The following is a 26,191-nucleotide window of genomic DNA, read 5'->3' as shown; positions in this document are numbered from 1 at the left end:
TCACTCTGGGCTTGATCTTGCACCACTGAAGTTAATGGGAGTTTTTCCATTGACTTGAGTGAGAGGAGAATCAAGCCCCCAGTGCACAGAATGGGCAGCACTCCCTCAATGGGCATTCTTTCTTTGGGAAATGTGTAATATTTCTTTTTATCTTAATCATTCAATGTGTGGCCCCAGGCTTTATTTACCACACATCATCCAAATCCCACACAGAATAGATAATTAATTTCCTTCTGGGCATTTCTATGGTGCTTATCACTGCTGGTGCTGAGTGCTTCACAAATGTTAATGAATTCATCTTCACAGCTTCCGTGTGAGGTGGGCAAGTACTATTATCCACATTGTACAGGTTGGAAACTGAGGCACATAAAATTAAGGCCAAAAATGACAGTACCAGGCTTGAGACACTGATTTTTCATAGTACAGCATTTTTATAGCACTTTATATATTCAAAGCACAGCTCCCATTGACTTCATTTGCAGCTGAGTGCTCAGCATGTCTATAAATTAGGTCCTAAGCATAGGTGTTAGCTCTTATTAGTTCAACTCCTGATCCAACAAATATCATTGGGAGAGTGGAGAAAAATCCATTATTGACGAGTCCCAATAGAGAGAATCAAAGCCATTTGGACTCAACTCATTTATTGTGATTGTCTAGAGACCTAGAGAACCCAGGTGTGATGTGGCTTGGAGAAGTGCAGGGCCATGAAGTGAAATGAGCTTCCAGTTGGCTCTGATGCTTATGAAAGTGCCTGACATCACAGACTCCTCTTTCACTGTCAGGTGGATTTTGTCCAGTTGCCAAAGAGAGAGCGGGGGAGAAATGAGGATTCTGGGCCAAATTCACTCCACTGGCACGAGCCCTAAGCATTCAGCATTTCTGCAAGTGGAGTGCTGGGTGACTGGGGAGGTGAAATTTTCTCTCATCACAACTCAGGGCCAGGATGCTAAGCTTCCATGCAGCTCCTCCAGGCTGATTGTGTTGGATACCAAGACTTCTGGATCCACATGAAATAGATCTGTGGCCTATTCCCAGTCCCCCACAATCTTGTTGCCCCACACAAGTGACCTTCTATGCCATCCTCACGTAAGTCAGAGTGGAGGGCATTTCTTCTGCACTTGGAGGTGTGGGGTGGGATGGGGGGCAAAGGGAAGGGAGGCCATAAGTGTCCCTATTCAGTTGCACAGCCAGTCATCCCCCCGTATAGCTTCTATGCAAGGCAAAAGTGGTGCAGAGGGCCTAGCACTGGCTCTTCACACCAGGCCTGGCTTTGTCTCTCTGAGCTATAGCTTTTAGTAGCAGCTATGTTCTTAATATGTGGGAGGAGCATCATGGAGAGAGAACAAGTACTTTGCTTGGCCAGATCCATTCTGGTGTAATTCAGTTGACTTCAGGAGAGTTATACCAGAGATGGGTTTGGACAGCCATCTTTTTAAACATGTCTTAACACCCTTATGCTGTCCCTATGCCCACAGCAGCCTATGCCAGCTTCGATGAGATTATTCAGTTCCCTCAGCTTTGATTTAGTGCTCAGTTTCTTCCCTCCATGTTCTACCTCCTTTAAAGTCAGAAGATACAGGACAGTTGTCAATGATTAAGACTAAGATTTTGTCACTCATAGTTTTAGTAAAAGTCACGGACAGGTCACGGGTAATAAAGAAAAACTCATGGAAGCCCGTGACCTATCCGTGACTTTTACTAAAAATATGCCTGACAGAATAAGGATCTACAGGTTCCCCACACCACCCAGGGGGTGCCTGGCTCAGAGCTGCAGGGTTCCCACACTGCCCCTGGTGGGGCTCTGTACTCTGGGGCCCCCCAACCCCTTGGGGCAACTCCGTGCTCTGGGGTGCCCCAGCCATCCGGGGCAGCTCCATAACTCCCATGGCCTCCATGACAAAATCGTAGCTCTATCAATTATTAATCCAAGTTCAGCAGACACCAGAAGTCAAATCAAGGGGTTTTAATTACAAATGTTCATTCATCAAATGAAAGGGTAAATAACCTTAAACATATCTCTGGCAAATATTGCCTAAGTTGTTACTAGATGAACAATAACTCATTATACAGTTACTTCAAAACCTTACATTATACAAAGTCCTGGGTTGAAATCCAGGATCATTAGCTTCTGTGGAATCAGAATTTATCCCCCTTGTTTCTTGTGCCCATGAGCATATATCCCCAGCATGAGTTTTTCCTCTGTGAGCTATGCCTGTATCAGGGCCAGAATTTGGCCCACCATTTGTATAAATACTTCTTTTCTGTACCTTTTTTGCTTTCTGTTAGTAGCTTATTACAGCTTGTTTTCAAGGTGGTGGTTTTAGCCTTTTCTTGGCTAGTATGTTATATTTTCAGTCTACTAGACTGAAACGTTTCTCTTCCTGTAAACCTCCCACTCCTTGTGCATAATTCTGTGCCAGTCTTTGTCCTTCAATAGTGTAGATTTATTGTCTGCAATTAGCAGTTTGTTTTGTCAGTTATTACGTGTATGAAATCTGAATCCCTTGCTAATTATGATCTTATTTTAGCTGATAGTGACTGTTAATTCTCTCTGAGAGACGGTGGTGGATTTCCTTGCTCCGTTGGTCTGTCTTGTTTTTTTTTTTTTCTGTTTTATTTGCAGTTTCCCTCCTTTCTTACTGTATCAATTTCCCATTAATTATTTATTATTTGCATATTCATTTTTATTGTATTTATTTATTTTGACTGATGCAGGTATAAAAAGGGGACCCTATCTATCTGATAGGCAACACTGACATGAATCACAAGAACAAAATAAATAAATAGCAGTTATATTCTCACAACAGCCAGCACAGCTAGTATGTTATGTATCATATGGCACTATTGAGACTTTGAAATAAAATAAAGTTCCTGTGCTAAGAAACTTGCAGTATAAGGGTTCGATCCTGCTGCCCCTATTCATCTGAATAGCCCCATAGTGTTCAGGGGAACTAAACACTTGAATAAGATTGCATTCTATGTTGAACGGACACAACAGGGACACCGGGGGAAGATTCATCCCATTGTGGGGAAGAAGGAGAAAGGGGAGAGGGCTAGACCAGTAGGGAGAGAGATGTGCACTTTTTGTTTGTTTAGTGCAGGTAGAGTTACCGCTACTTCAAGATGTCATAAAGGCTGTGGCTTTCAAAAAAAACCTGGTACCTCAGGAATGACAACAGAGAGCACTCTGATGTCTTACAGATCAAATGAAATGTGGTTAGTACCTCTTTCTGCTTCTCTTAACACACTTCTGGGGTGCTGCACAGGTTACAGCTATCATGCCTGTAGGCATAGGTAGAGTTTGACTTCTGTATTTGTAGGGGACAGAGGGCTTAATAAGTACAGCTCTGACTTCTGAATTTACCAGTTATTCATGGTATTTAAATTACAATGTATTTGAAATAATAAATTCTGTTTACATTTATTATATAATCACCCTTCATTTTTTTGTTTTGTTTTAATTATTTGACATGTTTACCAGCTACCACAAAACAGAATCGAGCACTTTCATGTGACTATGAATCATGTCTCACTAGTTTGAAGATACATAAACGTTGGCTTAATATAGAAATAGATAAGTTTCTGCACGTTCACTTGATATGCTGACAAACAGATATTTCCAGTGCTGTAGGAAGAGTGTGAGCAGCTGGGTCAGACATCCAACAGCCCAAGTGTGTTGTGGGCTTGTGAAGGCTCCCAAATGTTTAGGCTATTATTGAAATGTTTAAATGAATAAAAGCAACGAGGAATCCTGTGGCACCTTAAAGACTGACAAAATTATTTGGGTATAAAAAAGAGGTAAAAAACCAGACTCCTCATTGTTTTTGTGGATACAGACTAACACGGATACCCCTCTGACATTTAAATTAATAGTTGTTGTGATAAGATATTATATGTAATATAATAGGGTTTTCAATAGCACTGAGAATTAGAGCTGTGTGGGAAACAACTTTCCCATCCCAAATGAGCCCAAAAAGCTGAAATCTCAACAACTAAAAATTGTAAACCAAAAATCTGGAAGAAAAAAAAATCCAGTTTGGGGCAATTGAATTGTTTCATTTGGATCATGTCAGAAATCTTTGTTTAGATTTCAACCTTTTAACTATAAATTAACTTTCATTTAGAAACAAAAAATAATTTTGGACCAAAAAACCTGCATTTTGAAAATGTCAAAACAGGATATTTCAACAATTTTAATTTTTTTTTTCTAAACAGAAAACTCATTGACACTGACTCTTTCCTGCAAAAAGTTTTGGTTTTGGTGAACTGGTATTTTCCAACAATTTATTTCTTCGAAAAAACCTTGGCTAACTCTATCCTCCTCAGCATTGGCCTAGCTTTGCTTCTTTTCAAGTCAATGGGCAAAAGTATTCAGTGTTGGCTTAACTCTGTTCTCACTAATGTTTAGTGCTGAGCTCTTTGAAAATCCTACCCTAAATGTCTAGTCACATTCTATGCTCTTAGTAAAGAAGCTCTGACAGGACTTCTCCAGGATGCTCATGGTTCTTAGCACTGCCTTTCATTATGTTGTGAACTATGTAATTAATTGACAAAACTGCAGGAGTGCAAGTGTTTGTGCCTTTCCTTCTGCATGCTCATTTTCCTATCATTCTACAGCCTGGAGTTGAGCACAAGAGAATGATGTGACTTAGTTTTATTCTTGAATTGCAGTTTCATTAGTAACTGAATAGTTTACAACAGTTGTGCTGTAGTGTTGACTACATCAATAATATCATGTCTAGGATCCTGTTTAAACTGCAGAAACTGCCATCTTAGACATCATTGTTTCAATACTAACTAGGGTCAACAGCAGAGAAGAAGTTCTATGTTTGACACCTGGTGCCTATTGAAGTCAGTGACAAAGCTCCCATTGATTTTAGTGGTGCAGGAATAGGGCCCTGATTTTTTTCTCTTGAGTTGGAGCTTGTCTGTCCACTTTTGCCTTAGCGTCTAGTTCCTGCAATCAAAGATATGCCATTCTTTGTTCATGTTCAAACTGCTGCTTGTTTGCTGTCTTCTGTATTCATAGAATCATAGAATATTAGGGTTGAAAGAGACCTCAGGAGGTCATCTAGTCCAACCCCCTGCTCAAAGCAGGACCAACACCAACTAAATCATCCCAGCCAGGGCTTTCTGAAGCCAGGCCTTAAAAACCTCTAAGGATGGAGATTCCCCCACCTCCCTAGGTTACCCATTCCAGTGCTTCACCACCCTCCTAGTGAAATAGTGTTTCCTAATATCCAACCTAGACCTCCTCCACTGCAACTTGAGACCATTGATTCTTATTCTGTCATCTGCCACCACTGAGAACAGCCTAGCTCCACCCGCTTTGGAACCCCCTTTTAGGTAGTGGAGGCTGCTATCAAATCCCTCCTCACTCTTCTCTTCTACAGACTAAATAACCCCAGTTCCCTCAGCCTCTCCTCGTAAGTCATATGCCCCAGCCCCCTAATCATTTTCGTTGCCCTCCGCTGGACTGTCTCCAATTTGTCCACATCCCTTCTGTAGTGGAGGGACCAAAACTGGACACAATACTCCAGGTGTGGCCTCACCAGTGCCGAATAGAGGGGAATAATCACTTCCCTCGATCTGCTGGCAGATCAATTGCCTTCTGATCACTGGCCACTGATCTTTAACCTTTAAAACTCTCAATATCAAACTTCAAATTTTGAATAGCGTGGGGTTCTGATCTAAAGCTTAATTGACTTGGTTCTGTGGATCCTAGCCAGACTGTGCCACTGTAACCATGCCTTTGTCAGCAGTGTGTCATATAAACAATGTAATATAAACAATGCCCACAGTGTGAGGTAAAGCATGAAAGTTTTTTTTAAAAAGTAAAAAACCTGAATCTACTTTCCCTGTGAAACAGATGATGCAGGCAATGCCTACAAATTAAAAAAATCTATAAAAGTAGAAGCGTGGTGGCAGGTGTGTTCAGTTCTTGTTTTTCTTAGGAATCCACAATGAATGTGAAACTCAAACATGAATGTGAAGATATCATGAATGCTGAGCGTGAGCATCAAAATCCACAATGTGAATGTGACAATGACAGTTTTATTATAAGCTGAACTTACTCATTTCTCATGGCATCTTGATATCTGACATGGCCATTGAAGGACTTCACAAAGTAATCAGTGATATTTCAGCTTGAAATACACTGCTGCTAGGACAAATTTCTTATTACTCACATGAGAAGACTGTTTGCAGTGTTGTAGCCATATTGGTCCCAGGACCAGAGAGACAAAGTGGGTGAGATGATATCTTTTATTGGACTTACTTCTGTTGGCGAATGAGACATGATTGCACAGAGCTCTTCTGGGGGTCTGGGAAAGGTACCTGGGAAAAATACCTTTCCTAGATCCGAAGAAGACAAGCTCTGTGTAGCTCAAAAGCTTGTTTTTCATGAACAGAAGTTGATCCTACAAAAGATATTACCTCACCTACCTTGTCTTACTGTAAAGATTGTCATTGGTGCAAACCTAGGGGGCTTTTCCCATGAGGCAAAGGACAGGCTTGTGGTTGATGCTCTCGACTGGGCTGCAGTAAAGGTGGGTTCAATTCCCAGCTCTATCACAGGCTTCTTGGACAACCTTGAGTGTGTCACACAGTCTCCCTCAGGCCCACATCTCAAGGTGGATGTAATGGTATGTACTTCATCTGTCTTGTTTGTTTAGACTGTTAGTGCTTTAGAGCAAGGACTTCGACTTGGTGTGGTTTTGTACAGGGCCCCACAGAATAGGGCTCCAATCTCAGTGAGCTGTTAAATGCTACTGTAATATAAATAATGATGGGACATAGAATAAGGTCTGAGGTGCTTCTCACATGTATACCATGAGAGACCAACAAAAGCAGGAGTATGTTGAATTAGGGATGTTCAACTCTCACTCAAACGATTGCTTTTTTGTGATCCATGATTGTACTTTGCATACTATATAAAACCATCATGCTATGTGGAGGGGTGTGCTGTATGAGATACGAAGCACTTAACAGAGAATTCAGTGTTTGATCAGTGCCTTTTATATTCAGCTCTTGCTGGAGTGTCACTTTCTGATATGATTCTTTTTTTTTCCTTGCCAAACTCCAGCTATGCTTCAACTGGTTGTGTGCATGCTTCATTTATACATCTGTCTTTCTTTCATTGTATGTTGGTTCCTCCCAAACTTCAGAGCACAGGCAATTTACTGCAAGAAGAAACATAATGTTCACAGAGGTGATAAACTGTTAATGAAAAAAATGATATACTGCATTTTCGTAAATTTAGATGCAACCATACACAGAATTCACAAGAGGAGAAAACCAGCAAATCAACATCTGCTCCTAGGGCCAGGGTGGCCCATTATTATAGATTCATAGATATTAAGGTCAGAAGGGACCATTATGATCATCCAGTCCGACATCCTGCACAACGCAGGCCACAGAATCTCACCCAGCCACTCGTGCAATAAACCTCTCACCTATGTCTGAGCCACTGAAGTCCTCAAATCATGGTTTAAAGACTTCAAGGTGCAGAGAATACTCCAGCAAGTGACCTGTGCCCCATGCTACAGAGGAAGGCGAAAAACCCCCAGGACCTCTTCCAATCTGCCCTGGAGGAAAATTCCTTCCCGACCCCAAATATGGCGATCAGCTGAACCCTGAGCATATGGGCAAGATTCACCAGCCAGATACCCAGGAAAGAATTCTCTGTAGTAACTCAGATCTCACCCCATCTAACATCCCATCACAGGCCATTGGGCCTATTTACCATGAATATTTAAAGATCAATTAATTGCCAAAATCATGTTATCCCATTGTACCAATAACTCCTTTCCCTAATCAGAAAGGCAGTAATTGTGGGAGGGGGTGGTCCTCCTCATGTGGCCTAACTTTGGACATCCTGTCCTCTTACCATTCCCCCCCCCCCCCCAGAGTTTGCCTGGCTGTGCTCCAAGTGGTGCTTGCGGAAGTGGGGGAGTGGGAGTGCCCAGCTATGGAAGAGGGACCCGGCTGCCCTTCCCTCCTGCTACACACTGAGGGGACTCAGCTGCAGTGGGCAGATCCCAGGCACATTGCTGCTGAGGGAGGAACACCTGGCAGGCTCTGGAGTGCTGCAATAAAAGTTCCCACAGCTGCCTCCTTCCCTCCCCTTTTCTGTGCAAACCATGTTCCCCCTGGTTAACTGTCCACAGCAGCTACAGCCCCAGTGCAGAAAGGTGCTTTGCAGCCAGCATAAGCCTCCTGCTGCCTGCGCTGGGACCGGTATACAGGCAATATCCATACAAACCCCTCCTCTCTACTTGTAGGTTCTTAGCAGGGGGTCATGACCACCTTCCCTTTCTTTATGTTCAGATGGGAGAAATAGTGCCAAAACTTCTTTCTGTTGTAAACATAGAGTCATGGCATAGAAAAAGTTGAGAACATTTGCTGTAGGGGGTGTTTCATTTCTTTTTTTTAGCCTGTTGTACCCTGGGATATGATTTGATTTAAGGTTTTCTAAGAGGTGGCCTTTCTGTGATGCAAAGCCTGAGGCTACAAACCCTCCCATCTCAGGGAAATAGAAATTACAAGATAATCCCAGGGGGTTTTTTGGGGGGAGGGGTCCGGGGGGGGGTTAAAGTAACCCTCCAACTGCTGTGCTTGTGATGAGAGCCTGGAAAACTGATGTAAACCTACTGCAAAGGGTGAAAGGAACAAGCAATGGGGCTCCACTTGTGCAGGAGGAAATTGGAATGAAGGTCCTAAAGACATTTCTCTCTCTCTCACTCACACACACACACACACACACACACACACACACGCTTATTAGAGTGAGTTAAATTTAGGGGTGTCCTGTGCCTACTGGTGTGATAAAGAACAGGAATTGATTACATTAAGAGTGGAAGGAGGGCAGATGGTGGGTGAGGGGGAATTGTGTCTCAGACCTGCCAAAATATTCGAAGGCCAGCTTTCCTCTTAGTTATCAAGGTTGAGGACAGAAAAGTAAACGTTTTTCTTCCTGGCAATTGCTTCCGTGTGGCATTTGATATAAAAGGGGAGTAAAAAGGATCAGTGGAATGCATGGCATAACATTTCCGTTTCCCCAGTGTGTTACTTTGATTTATAATAGCATGATCAACCATTTTCAGTACTTTCAAATGAAGCCGGGGTGGCCTGTAAGGGATAAGGGGTATCCCCAGCTTGAGGGTTTGAAGGTGGGGAGGAGGGGGTTATGTTTGATTTGTCAGGAACTGTATTTCCATTTTGTCATTGGCCTGGCTCTTTTGCTTAGTTTGCCCCTCTTTTATCTCGTTATTATGCCCGGCTTTGCATGTGCTGCATGGGTATAATGCATCCTCAGCTCAATAAGGGAAGCTTTTTGAGCTGTGCACAGTACCATTACAATGTCAACATTCAGAATTATGGATGCTCCATGGGACTGTGAGTGTTCTTGACAGATAAGGCTCCACTGATATGGGGGTGAGGCAGATTTAATTCCAGTGTTTTCCCTGTCAGTCCCTCCTGACCCAGGATCAGATGGCAGGGTCTGTTGGGGAGGCTGGGGGTGCAATGTTGTGAAGACTCCCGTCCTTTTGAAATTCAGCAGCAGCAGCAGAAACAGGCTCATTTTCTCATTCGCTTTGCAGGGAAGAGTGAAACAGGATCCTGTGCTGTGGTGGCCAACAGAATGGGGGTAAGTCATCCTGCAAAGAGGAAATAATGTGGGCATGAAATAAAGAGCTATTTCACAGGGTTACGGAAAACAAGTTGTAAAAAAAAAAAAAAAAGAAGAAGAAAAATAAATCCCCCCAGTGTCTTCATGGAGCTTCCTTATTTTGAATGTTGACTTTTTAAAAACACAGCTCTAGCCACACTTTAAAACTGGGGTTTTTCAAAAGAGCGGCTAATGGAAGTCACACTGCTAAGCCTTTGATAGTCAGTTTGAGAATACACCACTTGGCATTTTGATTTACTGTGACATAGGATTAGTCCTATTTTATTATTTCATAGTCCTCAGATACCCACAGTAAAATAGATGTACACTTTGAATTTATTTTTCATTAGTTTCTGGTGGAAGTTATTGTTTTCATGTATATTTTCTTTACTGATGTCTCTCAAGGTAGGACTTTCAATCGGTGGCAAGCGATCAAAGATTTAGTTCCAAACTGAAAGACTTCCTCATATGCTGCATCCACCATAACACCAGCATGACTGTGGTGAGGCAATACCGTGACATTGGAGGTGCAGGGCAAAATTTTCAAAAGTGACTTAGGAGCCTAAGTAACATTGACTTTCAATGGGACTTAAGTGTGGTCTCTGCAATATTTTGCTGACATAGCTGTGTCGGTTAGGAGTGTGAAAAAATTACATCCCCAACTAAGGCAGCTATGCCAGCAAAAGCCTTAGCGTAGACTCAGACTGGCCAAAAAGTCCTTTTGCCATTGCTTATTTTAGTCTAGCCTGGTTCTCAGAAACAGCTGAACCCTTTTGGCTGAAATTTTCCAGTAAAATTCATCCTGAGGCAGACATGTGGCATGAGAAATCTCAGCACAAACAATTAAAGTTTGGAAAAGTTATAATCAACTGAAAACAAGGTTTTATAATAGGAAGTGTTGGGCAGCCTCAATAAAAGGTGGTGCTACCAGCCTAGCCTATAAGTATTTTCAGTCTGATTTCTCTTTATTTTTTTCATCCTGCAGTCGCCCATACACTCACTGTGCCTCTTATCATCCCTCTTATCATGCCTCACCCATGCATACTATCTAAGCCTCCATCTAAGCCTCTCCCTTTTTCTCCTGCCTACCCTGATACCCCAGGCCTGCTCTGTCTCCTCTTCCCCTCTCAACTGACAAGTCTCCTTTCCTGTGCAAATAGCCTGGTGAATGCTGCTGACATCAAGTGAAAGTGCTTTCTTGTGCAGCTCTTAAGGCATCCAGCTGGAGAGTCAGTGCTTCCACAGGGTATGGGTCCATCCCCAGGAAATGGGCACTGGGACTCCAGCCCCACATGGTGCCTTGTGAGCACCTAGGGCCCTAGCATCCCCAGAAATCCCATGCCCTTTGGTGTCCAAACACAAGGGACTCAGATAATGCCCTCTACTCTGTCCCATGGGACAGCTACAAATGCTCTGGACTGGGGAGTATCTGCGTCCCAAATGTCTGACTCCTCCCCAGAGAGGTGGCTACTAGGGTTGCATACCACATGGTGTGGGAGAAGTAGGAATGGTGCTGAAGGTCCAATGCTGCCAGTTCCTGGCCTGACCAAGGTCTCAGTGGGGAGGAACCTGGCTGGGTCCTTCTTCACCAACCGCATAGTGCAACTGCTGATGCTCTGAGCTGAAATGTCTGTACTTCCTGAGAGAGTGAGGTGATCACTGGGCTCTGCTCTATTTGAGGCACTGGGAGCCTAGTGTGTCTGCTCTATTTGAGGCACTGGGAGCCTAGTGTGTCTGCTCTATTTGAGGCACTGGGAGCCTAGTGTAGAATTCTATGAAGAGACAGGGGCTATGACAGAAACAGTACAAATTCAACCTTGTGTGTCTGAATGCCCACATCTTTGAACTTGAATTGCTTTCTTCTGTGAGCTCTTACCATACAGTGTTTTCTTTCTATTTTTTGCTGTGTGGCTCGAACAGCAGGGTTTAACCTGTGATTTCGGGGTGTTTTTGTTTCTATTGACTGTACTCTGCATGTTTCCCTCACCTGCCTAATAACAAAGAGATCTTGGACCACTAGTTTTCTAGCCTTTTGCTGTTGGTGTTGTGATAGACTGTTTGGATGGAAGTCAAGCTATGTTAAGAAACCATGTAATTGACAATGTATTGCTTTATATTGATTTGTGTCTCCTGTGTATTTTTAAAGGCTAGAAGCAGCAGAATAATTTTTGTGTGTGCTTTATTTCTATCTTCAGTGTACTGCATGCATTTTCCTACTTGTGACATTAAGGCAAGTCCATGTGTTTCTTCATAGTTTCCATTTTATGTATGTATTAGCCATGGAGCCAAAACAAAATGTTGGCACTCCATAAAATATGTGACAGGCTGATCTGAGCAGTGATAGATCCATAAGACTCTTCATGCTACAGTCAAGTTCAAATATCTGTCTTGCATTGTTTATTTTAAAACAGAAATGACTATAAAAATGTCATGCCCTTTTAAAGCCCATTGGCCCATGGTAAGAAATAAAAGTCCAACTTCGCAAAAAGAAAAGGAGGACTTGTGGCACCTTAGAGACTAACCAATTTATTTGAGCATAAGCTTTCGTGAGCTACAGCTCACTTCATCGGATGCATACTGTGGAAACTGCAGAAGACATTCTATACACAGAGACCATGAAACAATACCTCCTTTGAGAAAACCTGGATTTGTGCTGGAAATGGCCCAACTTGATTATCATACACATTGTAAGGAGAGTGATCACTTTAGATAAGCTATTACCAGCAGGAGAGTGGGGTGGGAGGAGGTACTGTTTCATGGTCTCTGTGTATAGAATGTCTTCTGCAGTTTCCACAGTATGCATCCGATGAAGTGAGCTGTAGCTCACGAAAGCTTATGCTCAGATAAATTGGTTAGTCTCTAAGGTGCCACAAGTACTCCTTTTCTTTTTGCGAATACAGACTAACACGGCTGTTACTCTGAAACCAGTCCAACTTCAGTTATTGTTCAGGCTGAGAAAACAAGAGAAACTCCCAGGGCCCACATTTACAATAGTGGCCAGTGATTTTGTGCTCCCAACTTTAGACACTTTAACCCTAATTTTCAGAGATGCCACGCACCCATATCATCCATTAACTTCTACTGGAGTGCCAAGAACTTGTGAAAATCAGAACCAAATTGGGCACCCAAAATCAGTGACCATTCTTTGACCCAGATTTTCCTCCAGCCTTATCCCTTCCACAATCCCATTGCCACAGGTTTACAGAATATTATATGCTCCTCAGGGAATGAACCGCCTGCTACCAACATGGATCATCAGCATTTCTGTGCCTGATGATCAGAGGGTTACTTGGGTTTACAGTTTGTGAAAAGGAAAAATATAATATGTTAACAGAAAAATTAACCATTACTTGCAGTATGTGAAGTAAAAGATTGTTGTAGATATTTCATACAGGTGGTTAGGAATTTTCCACTGAAATTATTTTTTATTTTCCATTTTTCACTGGAAAACTTTGATTTTTGCCAAAAAAAAAAAAAATTCAATTTTTCTGACAGAACATTGACATATTTATTTTGTTTATTTCAGGTTGCCCTGAATCAAAATATTTCTGTTTGTCAGACCAAATTGAAACTTTTAGTTTCAGACTAGTTTGATGTTAATCTGTATTTGCTTGAGCTCCTGCAGTGCGTCATGGGACATATAATGCAGCCGGGAACTCCTCCCCATAGAGAAGATCCGGTGTATGACATACATGAACAAATACAGCTTCCATGAGGCATCACAGCAACTCAGGGGAACATAGATCAATGTTAAACTGAAAGGAAACATTTCAATCCAGTAATGTCAAAACATTTCATATCGATCCAGGGATGTCTAAATGAAACATGGCAAAATTTCCAAAACTAATTTTTTCAGAACTTCCATTCTGCTGGGCGGGTGTGTGGGGGCGGGGGTAGGGTGGAGAGAGGAGGATATTTCCACTTTTTGACTTGATTTCTGATGAAAACAAATTTTCAAACATTGGAATTTCCTGTGGGACAGAAATTCCAATTTGCAACTGGCTCTGACATTTCATTTGTCTTGCTTCGTAATTTTTGACTAATGTACTTAGTAGATTGTCTTCAATAATATGTATTTGCTGATAATTAAGCTGACTTGCTGAAGGTGGTTGTGCTGCTGAAACAGCTGACACTGTAGGTCTGCTTCATCCCTGTTGTAAATCAATTGACTTCAATGGAGTTAACACCAGGGGTGAATTAGGGTCAATATCTTATGCTAGTATGTTCTGAGATTTGGACAAAAAACAGTCTATTTTTCTCTTTTAAGGAGGGTGCAATTAGGTATGTATAATAAAATAATAACCACACCAGTCTTTCAGGGTATGGATTAGAGTACAGGCCTCTGACAAAAATGAGAGATCATTCCATCAGTTGAGTACACAGACATGGTAGGCGAGTGTGAGAGTGAAAGAAGTGGAGTTACTGGGCGAATGAATGAATGGATGTGTGAGACTGAGTGAGCGAATGTGGGTGAATAAGTGGATGGGTGGGGGAGGAAGGAGGAAAGAGTGAAGGAACAGGAGGGAAAGTGGGATGGGAAAAGGTCCGGGAGGAGCAAGATACCAGGAACAAAGCAAGCCAAAAGGAGAACGTGAAAAGCCAACACAGAGAAAACTGAAGAAAAAAAAAAAATAGGACGAACGCAGAAAGAATGTCAGCTAGTAAAAAGTAGGGCTTCCTCAGTGGGTGTGAGAGAGGGTAGACAGGTGAGAGAAATGAGGAATTGAGGGGGAAGAGGGAGGGCAGGGGTGTGGATGGGGACCAGAGGAAAGAGGGGAGGGCAAGAGGATAGGGAGAGACAAGCAGAAGGGAGAGGAAGAATGGCCATCTGTCTAAAGCACTGGATTGGATGTCTGGGGTCTGTTCCTGGCTCTGCCGCTGACTTCCGTGAGCTCCTAGGTTCCCCATTGTAAAGTGGGGACAATACCACAAAAGTGTTCTAAAATCAGTCCATGAATGTTCCTGAGAGGCTCAATTACTATTACGATGGGGTCAGGAAGGTACCCACTTAGATAGAAAACAATAAAATGAAGAAAATTAGAGAGCAGTGAAATGACATTAAGAGGAAAAGGGGAGAGAAAAATAGCAGGAAATGGTGCAACCACTTTTTCTTCAAACTTCACCACCCAGCAGCCTCCAAGCTCATTTCCACCAAACTGCACCACTCCAGAGGACCCCCACCAAGCAGCACCAGCCCCCCAACCATCTTATTTGAGCTGAAACCCACAAGATGGTTGAAAAATTAACGCGGGACCAAACCCTTTACACTCAAAGCATTATGGGATATGATAGGTTGGGGATGATGTTTGGCTATTTTGTGGACCTTGGACTGAAATAATTAGAGAGGCAAACTAGTTTAAAGGCATTCATTCACACCATATTCCTGTAATTTTCTAAGGATTATCCCATGCTAACCAAAGCCCTCCGAAATCTCTCTCTAATGTTATTTGCAATGTTGTTATAATCGTATTGGTCCCAGAATATTAGAGACAAGGTGGCTGAGGTAATACCTTTCATCACCAGAAGCTGGTCCAGTAAAAGATATTGCCTCACCCATGTTGTTTCTTTAATTTTATGTTTGTTGGGGATATTAAAATGTATAAATATGTGTATGAAATTATGTTGATAAATGAAAACTAATAGGAATTTAGCTTCATTTGCATGTAGGAGGTCAGGTTCCTATGTACCCATATGCTGTGATGAACACTTGTCCATGAATGTTAGGATGTTTCAGGAGCTTTACAAATGACTCCAGTTCTTCATAATAGTAACCTAAAAAGATAGCAAATGCCTGTCCATGGAAAAAGCAGTGTATCTAATCCCTTTTACTAATCCCTCTATTATATTTGTAATTGCATAACAATGTTGAATTTTTTAATACAGAAGAGGGCTATTTTCATTTACAAAGAAAACACAATCTTACTGTAGCAATGGTTTTACTGACAACGTAATAAGTCTTTCCTTAAGAAGTAATATGCCTGTCTTCAAAATCATCTGAGGAAAAAAATTACTTTTCCCAACAATCTTTTTTTATAGGGGCATTTGCTAAATGAACAGCCTTCCCTCAAATAATAAGGAAGAAAAAACACATGGAAAAATTAAAAAACAAAACATCCTTTCCACTAATTTCTGTTGTAAGCTATTATCTGCAGGGTCATCAGAATCAACGATGCATAGCTTTATACTCAGGAAATTTTCTTTAGATGACGACTGGTGCTAAGAGGCTACTAAGTTGCATGATAGAAATAAAATTGGATTTTCAAACAGTGTTGCATTTGAAAACAATTTGTTCCCGTCAGGTTTCATTATTATGAAATAGTTTTACAACTTTAAATACAGTTTTAATTTTCTGATGGCTTGTCATTGATGTCATATCCATATCTGCTGTGCCATATATAAGAGGACTTGCCTGTTTGCCCTAATCTGTGTATATGTACATGCAAAACTATGCATATGCAATCTATCTATCTATACACACACACACAAAACAATTTTTAATCTATGGTTAAGTCTGAAAATAATGTTAGTTACTTAAGGACAAAAAAAAATGCCTCATAAGTTTGTAGTTTTAAGAAGAAAATCAAACAATCATTAGCAAATCAGGAAATTTAAAATTAACATTGTCCCTAACCATAAAAAAAAAGTATGGAAAAGCATAGGCAAAGTCACTTCAAACATCCTATACTCATTCCTTCTCACCTCCTGGAATCAGTTAAGATACAGTGCACACAACTACATATACCAGAGTAGATAAGTAAGCATTTTTATCCCTATTTTACAGATAGGGAAAGTGAGAAACAGGAAGTCTCAGTGACTTGTGTGGCAGTCAGTGAGGTTTAGTAGATTAGGCATTGGAGCAAGGTGAAGTAATTTTTAGTCCCTTGATTTTTAAAAAAAAATTAAAATGTTTGATTTAAATCAGGCTGAGGCATTGTAAAACTAATGTGAAAATTTGTGTTATTTGCAATTAAAACTTATAATGAACTAAATTATAAGTTCCATTCCTTTTTTTAAAGTGCCACTTCTGGTAGGGTACTTTATTCGAATTTTACACAACTGCTCTCGGCAAAACAAAATATTGAAAATTAAAATCCAATTCTTGCAGACATTTAAGCAAATATGTAACTTTATTTACATGAATAAATCCCATTAATTTCAGTGGACCTACTTGTACTTATGCATTTGAAGCAACAGGGCTAACGTATTTTTATTAAGATTTAGAGGCATAAAATCTTTGTCATTTCAAAACAATACCACTTCACTAGTGATAAAAAGTTATTTAGATTTTCAGTACATTAACTAAATCATTGTGAACTGTTATACATACGGGCCAATATTTGCAAAAACAGTAGCCTAAAATTAGGCTCCTACACTCCATGATTAAGCACCTAAAAATGGGATTTTTCAAAAGCATGTGAGTAATTTAAGAATAGAAATCCCACTAACTTCAAACTGCAAACCCCAATGGAGAAATATAATGTAGAAGCATTTCAGCATTCTTGACTTGTGCAATATATCAGAAATTGGTTTTGGCTGCAAGTATACTACGGACTATTTGCTGAGCAATTTTATGTTTGAGTTCGTGGTGATCTCATAGTAAGGATGTTAATCAGGCCCTGTACGTGTCTCTTTCACAATAGATGAGTGTTTAAGTGTGAAACTTCTTGGTAGAAAAATACAAAATCTGAAGTGTTACTAACAATTAGGAAATTAGTTTTTAAAAAGTGCAAAACAAGAAAGTAAAGAATTAGCAATGTAAAAAATCATGATATAAATAAAAAATGTGTTTAATCAATGTATTTATCCACCCTACATTTGACTGAGATACAGGAGACATGGTGTCTTATACTGTATGTAATTCTGTTTTATAACATGAATGAGACTGTATTCATTGTTGTGGTCCTACTTTTGGAATCTTAGGGTTTTGTGGCTTTACAGCCAAATTGTCTTAAGATGGATGAAGAAGCCAAAACTATTGATTGATTTTGAAACTGACAAAACATACCATTGCCGCCTACGTGCCCTTATATGGCAGGTAGCCCTGAGATGACATTATAATCACAGAATTTAGTAAGGGAGCAGGGGAAGTTTTCAAGTCTTACTTCTAAAGTTGGGTGCCTGTGTCAGTATTCAGGCTTGTAAGCACTGATGTCTGCATCTAACTTCAGGCATCTATGTTTAGAAACATAGTGATTTCAGAATTAGTGAAGGCTCTCAAAATTTAAGGTACTTCTCAAGGCAAACACACAAATATATGGTGTGCAAACAGGAAAGAGAGGGTTTAAGTGCAGCTATTTTAATTTGTTAGAAATAGAGCAATTGTTATGCTAAGTTTTAGCTGTATATTGTGGGATTTGTAGAATCAGGGCTTACGTTAAAAGCGGGTGGGAAAACAGCAATGCAAAGTTAGTGTGACCTAGCTTTGAAATAATAATATTTTAAAAAATAAAAGTAAAAAAGTGTTAAAATAGATAGGATATAATATAAATAAAATGTAAATATTTTTCATTAATGCATGCTATAAAAGAGTGTAAATGCTTGTGTAATATTGCTTGTACTTTGAAGAAACTGAGGCAGAGATGCTTTTTGTTAGCTGTATTTTTTTGTAATTGCTTGAATAAAGCTGTTTTTAATTTAAGAGTGAAGATTGTTTTTGCTTTTAAAGTTTGTTGGTGTGCAATTTAAACAACAATTTTTTTAATTAAAAGTGAATTTTTTGAAAAACAAAAAGAACATATGTTTATTTTTTGGGGGGGGTGGATTAGTTATTGCTTATATATATTATATTATATACATATTGCTGATTGCAGGCAAAAAAAGAGGAATTATTTTTATATATTTTTGTTTGTTTTATAGGCAGATTAGGTTTTAGTGACTTTTATTTTTATTAGGTAATTTGCATTAATACATATGCTTTTTGGCTTGCTTTTGGATTTAAAGCTATTTATAGTTTAAAGATTTTTACTTAAAAAGGGACACAATTAACTTTTATTAGAATTTTGATTGCTTTTTACTTTTAATTTTTGCTTTTACAATGTACAACTTTAAAACGGAAAACATCACCTATTGTAGCCCCTTAGAGCCTAATAGGATTTTAGTTAAGTTGCATTATATATTTATATTTTTTTATATATTTGGGCGGTTGAATTTTAATAAAACCTTTTATTTTTTTTAGCTAATTTGACTAAATTGTTTATAGCCAAATGATTTTAATTAAATAGTTTTTTTTTGCTTGGATTTATTTACAGACTTTTTTTGGAAAAGGGCTCACTTTTAATTTTTTTTAGAATGGCTGCAAAGAAATTAAGATGTTTTTTAGCATTTTTATAAAATGTTACTGAATTTTTTTAAGCAACTACAGAGTTAATTTTTTTTAATTATTTGCTTACTTTTTATGCCATTTTAATTAACTTAGATTTTATTATTTTAATTATTGTTTTGGGATTGACACTTTTTATGCTTGTAATTTTTTTTTATTATTATGCTTTTAGAGTTTTTAACCTGTTTTGAAATTTTTTTATTCCTTGCTTGCTTGGGCCTGATTTTGCTTTTTTTGCTGAACATAACGTTTTATGGGTGCCAGTTTGTTTTACTATTAATTAGCAAGGAGGGTGAACTTTTCAATTAGCCCCGACCCCTTTTGGGGTTTGTTTGTTTTTTTTAAACATTTTTATTTATTAGGGCTATTTGAGGGGTTTTTGTGAGGCTTGTTACCTGGACAGAACGCACGGCCAATTGGCATTTTAATTTTTTTTTTTTTTATGGCAGATACATTGCTCTTACGGCATATGCTGAGCATAAATGGTTAAATTTTGACAAGTTTTGAAGGACTGGTACTTGCTTAGCCAGTGCTTTTAGACAGGTGCTTTTTGCTTTTTTTGCTTGGAAGTTTTGTTTTAAGGCTTGCAACTTGTTTGGCGTGTAGGTTTGAGTTGCTGCTTGGTTTATATTTTATGCTTTTAATTGCTTAATTTTAGCTGTTAGGTACATATATATATATATATTTTAATTTTTTTTTTTGTATTTTAGGCATGCTACGGCTAAGGTTGTATGCACTAAGGATTATATGCGTGGAGCGAGACTTTTTGAGGGTTTTTTTTTTTACCATTTTGGACTTTTACAACCAGGAGTACATTTACTTGCACTTTATTACTATTGACCGGGGTAGAGAGAGGAATGCTAAGCCCCTTTTTGGTTTTTAGACTTACTGCGGCTGAGAGTGGGGTTTACCTTTAATTATGCAATTTTTAACATGTAATATTAATTGTGCTAAATAAAGCAAATGTGAAATATTAAGGGCAAAACAGATAGATGGTGTGCATTTTGCAGGGTTTTTTTTAAATTTATTATTAAAACTGTGATAGATTTTTATTATTAATTTGCCTGTGCCTTAGTTGATTAGGCTAAGATTACAGGATTGTAGGGCGGAGATGACGAGAACACACCATGTGACTGAATTTAGAGCATTAATTAATAAAATAATAAAATAATTACAAAGAATATTGGGAACACTTTCTTATTATTTGGGGGAAGAAAAACGTTAATGCTTAAACCCTGACACCTTTTTATACTTACAAACATGCTTTTGGGGCTGGCCAGGTTTGGGGGTAGGAGAGAAAGAGAGGGAGAGAGGGAGAGAGATGGACGGGAGGTTATTTTGTGCACAGATTGTTTAGAGATACGCTGCAAAAGTTTAGAACTTGCTTTTGTTTTTGAGAGCTATTTTAGTTCAGGCCGGCTGCCTGTGGCTTTTTTAGCGTCCCCAAACCACACCGGCTTTAGGGTTGCAAAGGCAGAATGTTGGGTTTTATTAGGTGGCTAACCTTTGCAAATGTAATTTTAATTTTGCAATTTATTTGCCTTTGTTTTATTTTTTTTTATATTTTTTTATAGCTAGCTGGTGCTGAAAGCAGTTTTTTTGTGCTTGGCATGGTTTGTCTTGATTTTTGAATGCAAAGCAGCTTTTTTTTTATTTTTAGGCCAAGCTAATTTTTTTAATTAACCCGTTTTTTAATTTTTTAATTTTTTAATTTTAGCTTTAATTAACTGGGAAGTCAAGGGGGTTAGCAAAATAGTTTGGGTAGGGAGGCGTTTGGATGCTTTACATTTTGTTTTAAATTTTGCATTTGAGTTTTAATTTTGCTTGGGAGGTTTTTAGACTTTGCACTTGAGACTTATGGAGGTTTTTTGTGACTTTTTTTGAGGTGTATGATTTTATTTAAATTGAAGGTACCTTTTAGTGGGAATTGTTTAAATGGATTATTACGCGTGTAAAAATTCTAATTTTTAAAATACCTACAAATTTTAGGACTATAATGCACATACATATAATAAGCAGGTGTGCCCTTTGGTGGAGCTGGAGTAGTCTTGGACTGATTTTTACCCAGTTCCAAGTGTATAGGGTGCCCTGTCCACTGAGTTAGCGGCTTATAAAGCTAAAATAACCACACCACCTTTTTGGGTTACATACACAGAAAAGGTTTATTGAGGATGTTCATGACCCTTTTACACCTTCCTTTAGCAAAGAGCGTTGGCTAGTCTTAGAGAGACGGCGCTGCTTACTTTGATTGCTTTTAGTGAGATAGTCAGACCAGTTAGTGGCTTAGGCAGGGAGGAGAGGGGGAGGAAAGATGGGGTTAGACAATTCTAGACCCAGGCAGGCCCCTTGCCGGATATGCCATGCAGAGACAGCCCGCCTTGGTCAGGACCTTTTACCGGTTTACTAGGTGCAGTTACAGGGCTTGCATGAGAGACATTTTTGGTCACGAACTTGTGGGCTTTGCAGAGAGCTTTGGGCATTTTTCGTGACCCTTATTTACACTGGAATACGTACATTACACACACACCAAGGCCTTTATTTTTTTGTATTATGATGCATTGTTTTTTTGTTTTGTTTTTTAATTTGAGGGCGTTACCATAACCCCTCAATTTATACATAGGTCTGACCTAAGCCACACATTGGCTTACCCTGGGGCAACAACATATTTTTTAGCCCCACGTACGCATACAACTAACCTTACATGGGGCAACCAATTCCCCAACCCTGTTCTGCATTTGATTTAGTTGCATAAACAAAAGTTCGCATGGTGTGAGCCCAAAAGGGACAGATGGCTTCACGGGCAGTTTTTTTTCGATACCCCAACAGAAATGTCAAAACGTCTTTTACTTTTTATTTGGCGCTTGGGGTTCGAAGCGGGACGGTCCGTAGCAGCTGCGGTGCTGCTGTTTTAGCCAGGCGTTACCATCTAAGTCACGGCACCGAATTGCACACTAACAAACTTTAAAAGCAAAAACATAAAAAGTTAACCCACTCCCCATATTGCACATGGGATCCTTCTGGCTACCCCAAATCTCTAGCCAAAGGGCAAAAAAAAAGCTATTGGACACCAAAAGTTGTACTAAGTAAACTCCTCAAAAGTGAGTGTGCTTGTCCTGGCTTTTTGCTCCAAAGCACTGTAATAAAGTCATTTTACTAAAAAGTATAGATAGATAGCATAAATTAAATAAAAAACTGAAGTGCTGTATAATAAGCAGTGTATGTGTTCATTTTTAAACAAAAGTATATAAAAAATAAAAGTTTCCTTTATAAATTAAAAAAAGCCAAAAAACAAACAAACAAAAAAAATAACTGCCTGGCTGTAGCTGGCAGGCTTGGTCCAAAAATAAGACGCTGGCCCGCCCAAAAACACTGCTCACAGCTAAAACTTGGCTAACAGTCCCCCTCCCCCAAAAGGGGGGCGCTTAAATGTGCCCAAGCAGCCATGAAATCTGCAAAACACTGCCAAGCATTAATAAAATATGTTAGGTCTTTTTACTCATAGGTAAAAAAAACACTACCCAAAAATCCTAAGCAACCCTGTCATTTATTAAAATCAAAAAACTGGGTCTACATAACAATTGCAAAAAGCTGCTCTTACCAAATCCTGCTAATTACAAACACTGCTGTAAAGTGCCAAAAACTAACTGCCTAATCCCATGCTTCTCACTGCAAAAAACCCACACTCTGTCTCAAAATAACTCCGCTCCGACTACTAATCAGCCTGTCTCTCCTTCTAGTACTTCTTTTCCTCCTTTTAAACAGCAAAAAACAAAAACAAAATAAAGTGCTAGTAATTAAAAGGATGAGGATTAGCCCCATACATCTTAACTGGATATAATGATAATGCATGATTAGTATAAACATGAAAGGTATTTTATTATTACATTTTTATAGTAATAACCACATATTACTAAGGTGGTCCAATTAAAGGGTATTTGAAACCTAAGGGCTGATTGTAAAATTTTATTTGCAGGCTAATAAACAATATGATTGCCTGCAGCAGTGGTGAGATTAAAGTGTATGTTTTGCAAAGTGGTGGCTTTAACATGCACATAGCTGTTATTAGCTTGGAAAAACGGGTGTTCTGTTAGGGTAGTTTTTCGCCCCATACCTTTTTAACAAACTTTGTTAAACACTGTGACAACTTTTCCTTGCTTCAGTTTTTTTCACATATTGAAGCTGTGTGGGATTTAAGGGCCATAATGTTTGTTTATTTTTTATTTTAATTTAAATATTAGGTGTTATTTTAGGAGCACTAACAACAAATCAGCTAGGCATACCAGGTGGTTTAATTTTTTTAATGTTTTGGTGAATTATTTAATTTTATATGCATTTACCCCACGGGGCCAGCAGGATGTGGTATGTGGGAGCCCATACCGCTTTGACCGGCCTGTATGCTTGGAAAGAGCACTGTGAGTGCCTGCACTTTTATTCTGAAAATTTTTAAGTATGTTTTTACGGCCACAAATTGGATGGCACCTTTGAGCACTAGTAAGGGTGGTGGGCCAAGCTTGATTCTCAAGATTACTCTGAATGTCCATTAGCTGGTCATTCCAGACATTTTGAATTTTTGAACATGCTAGATTTTACTGCAATTTTTTTTTTTGCTTTAGTGATATTTAATACTGTTTTTGTTAACAGTTTTGGGGTTATTGAATTAAGGGTGGAGATAACATGTAATTTACCCACCCCAGCCTGCACCTGGGTTAACTGTCCTTTACTAATAAGACTAGTGGCTTTGACTTCAATTGACTACCCTTTGGTATCAGTATATAGTTGTGTTGCACAATCTAGCCATAAAGGTAGACTGGTGTCATAAACGTCAAATATTCAGATTCAAATTTCTCCCAGGTTTGGGTGGGGTAAGTTATGGTGTTTCACTTCAAGTCTTTTCTAACATATATAGCAAGTGGAAATATGGGTCCAAATTTTTGCAAAAATTTCATCCTGTTGTTGCACTGAAATTTCAAAATCTTTTTGCAGAATTTGCTACTGTGGATCATAGATTCAAGTTCAGAAAGGACCATTGCGATCATTTAGTCTGACCTCCGGCCACAGAACTTCACCAAAATAATTCCTAAAGCATATCTTTTACAAAACCATCCAGCCGTGATTTTAAAATTGTCAGTGATAGAGCAAATGTACTGGGGTTTTTGTTTGTCTGCTGTGATTTGTTTATGGGTGTGGGTTGATAAATGCTACATGGTCCCAGAATAGCAAGTTTCAGCCCAGACAATTTTTAAAAGGGAAGGGGGTTGTTGCCGGCACCCACTGCCGAGAGGCTAAACAACAGCTGGAGTTGGTTCGCTACCCGGTGTGCTACACCCAATAATCACAACGGGGTGGAGAAGCAGAAAAGTTTATTTGCAGCTGCAAAAAGGTACAGGGAAAATAAGATCTCAAATCCTGCACCCAGAGCAGGAAGTTACACAGGCTTTTATACATATCCAATAGCAAGCTGCCCTAAGTATCCATATAGCCAGCCAATCCAGTTACCAGCTAGTTCCCTTGTTTTTTGTATCATTTGTTAAACTATACATAAAGCTGCTTTATTCAGCATTGTTCTTCCATATCTGCCCTGTTCGGCCTTGCTTAGTTTCAGGCAGTCTGACTCTGCAACATATTGTTGCAGATCCTCAGCATAACTGCTGTGAGTGCCTCCAGGCAGGGGGGGCCAAAGACACTTGGGCCTAGTACGCAGAGCTGCTGCGAGTGCCTCCAGGCAAGGCGGGGGGGGGCCAAGGACACTTGGGCCTAGTACGCAGAGCTGCTGCGAGTGCCTCCAGGCAAGGCGGGGGGGGGGCCAAGGACACTTGGGCCTAGTACGCAGAGCTGCTGCGAGTGCCTCCAGGCAAGGCGGGGGGGGGGGCAAGGACACTTGGGCCTAGTGCGAGGGGGCTTCATCGACACTCGTGGTCTTCCATCCCCTTGAGTTACCTAGTGGCCATGCCCCAGTGTCCCCAACAGGGTTATGGAAAAGGGCAACTGATTCTTAACTAAGACATTGCAGTCAGATGTTTCTCTAAAAGTCTTTATCTGTCCTGTGTTCGACCTAAATCTGAATTACTAATCTTCTTGGGAACAGACAGAACATTGAAGACTTTTTAAAACTGCATTCCAAATCGAATATTCCTGAAAGAGGCCATAAAGTAGCAAATGGTGTAGTTTAAAAAGTTTGTAATTTCATCATTCAGAGCTGTAGTTAAAAGAACATTGTGTTTTCAAGTTGGGCATTCCTCCGCTTTTGCACTTGTCCACCTTTGAGTGCTGACAGGTCATACTAATGGCACTTCTGGAACAACTCCAGATCTTTCACTAACAGATAAGAAGGACACTTAAAAAATTTCTGGGGATATAATCCTCTGCCTGAGTCACTGGATTGTGTCCAATATGAGATGGTTACTCTGCCTGTAGTGAATCAGTGTATGGGAGACTCATTTTCTTTTTCCCCCTGAGGGAACATTGTGCTGGTAAAATTCTTCATCGGTTTACATTAAAAAGTTGTTGCACGTGCGGTCATTCTGAATGATCTTTGTTCTTCTGCCCAAATTAGCATACACAGGCATAGCTATGCACCCAAGGTCTGTCATTCGTAGGGATGGACAAATAGGCTGCTGTTTAGGTTCGGGGGGGCAGTCCTGTTGGAAAGTCACGTGATTTGGAAATTGTTTGGGAACATCCAGATTTGGAAAAAAACTACTGTAGGAACAATAAGAGGATGCACAAATACATACCATGATGCTCAGCGGAGTGAGGGAACAGGAGAAAGAACAGAAGAAGCAGAGAGGAGAACTGTGCTCTAAATATTATGATCATGCCAGTGGTGACAGGAGGGTGGCTGGGAGATGCACAGGGTAGAAATGGTAGTTAAGAAGAAACTGAAAATAAAACTAGAGGTTTTCACACTTCATTACTGGTGGCCAAGCATATTGCATTTACCAATGCTCCTTGCATCCGTCCATTCCCGCTCACAAGCTCCCTGTGTGTCATCCCCTCCATCTTGCCGCGCTCCCTGTGTGCATCCCCATACCTCCCATTCTCCCTCCATTCCAGGGGCCACAGGCATCCCCTTGCTTCCCCTACCACCCCACAGCAGGATCACCCAATCTCTGCCTTGCCAGAGGCTCTGTATGACTCCCCAGTCTCTTGCATGTCAGGGGCTCTGTGTGTGCCCCCTTCTTCCCCCATACCAGGGTCCTCCA

The 26,191-nt window shown here is 40.0% G+C and overlaps 1 protein-coding gene across 2 annotated transcripts in view; it reads left to right on the top strand.

Moving 5' to 3' along the window:
* PLD5 (phospholipase D family member 5) overlaps positions 1-26,191 on the top strand; it is a 267,265-nt gene that overhangs the window by 169,431 nt on the left and 71,643 nt on the right. The window contains exons 5-6 of one of the 2 annotated variants that reach the window (XM_074948907.1): positions 9,603-9,649; position 9,708. The exons of the other annotated variant lie outside the window; for it this stretch is intronic. Of the exons in view, the coding sequence (XP_074805008.1) occupies positions 9,603-9,649; position 9,708 (48 nt within the window). The remainder of the gene's footprint in view (positions 1-9,602; positions 9,650-9,707; positions 9,709-26,191) is intronic. 2 annotated transcript variants of the gene reach the window in all.

Source organism: Natator depressus, chromosome 3 (genome assembly GCF_965152275.1).
Source record: "Natator depressus isolate rNatDep1 chromosome 3, rNatDep2.hap1, whole genome shotgun sequence".
NCBI classification, from domain to species: Eukaryota; Metazoa; Chordata; order Testudines; family Cheloniidae; genus Natator; species Natator depressus.
The sequence above is the reverse complement of the archived record's forward strand: the minus strand, read 5'-3'. Positions and strand labels throughout refer to the sequence as shown.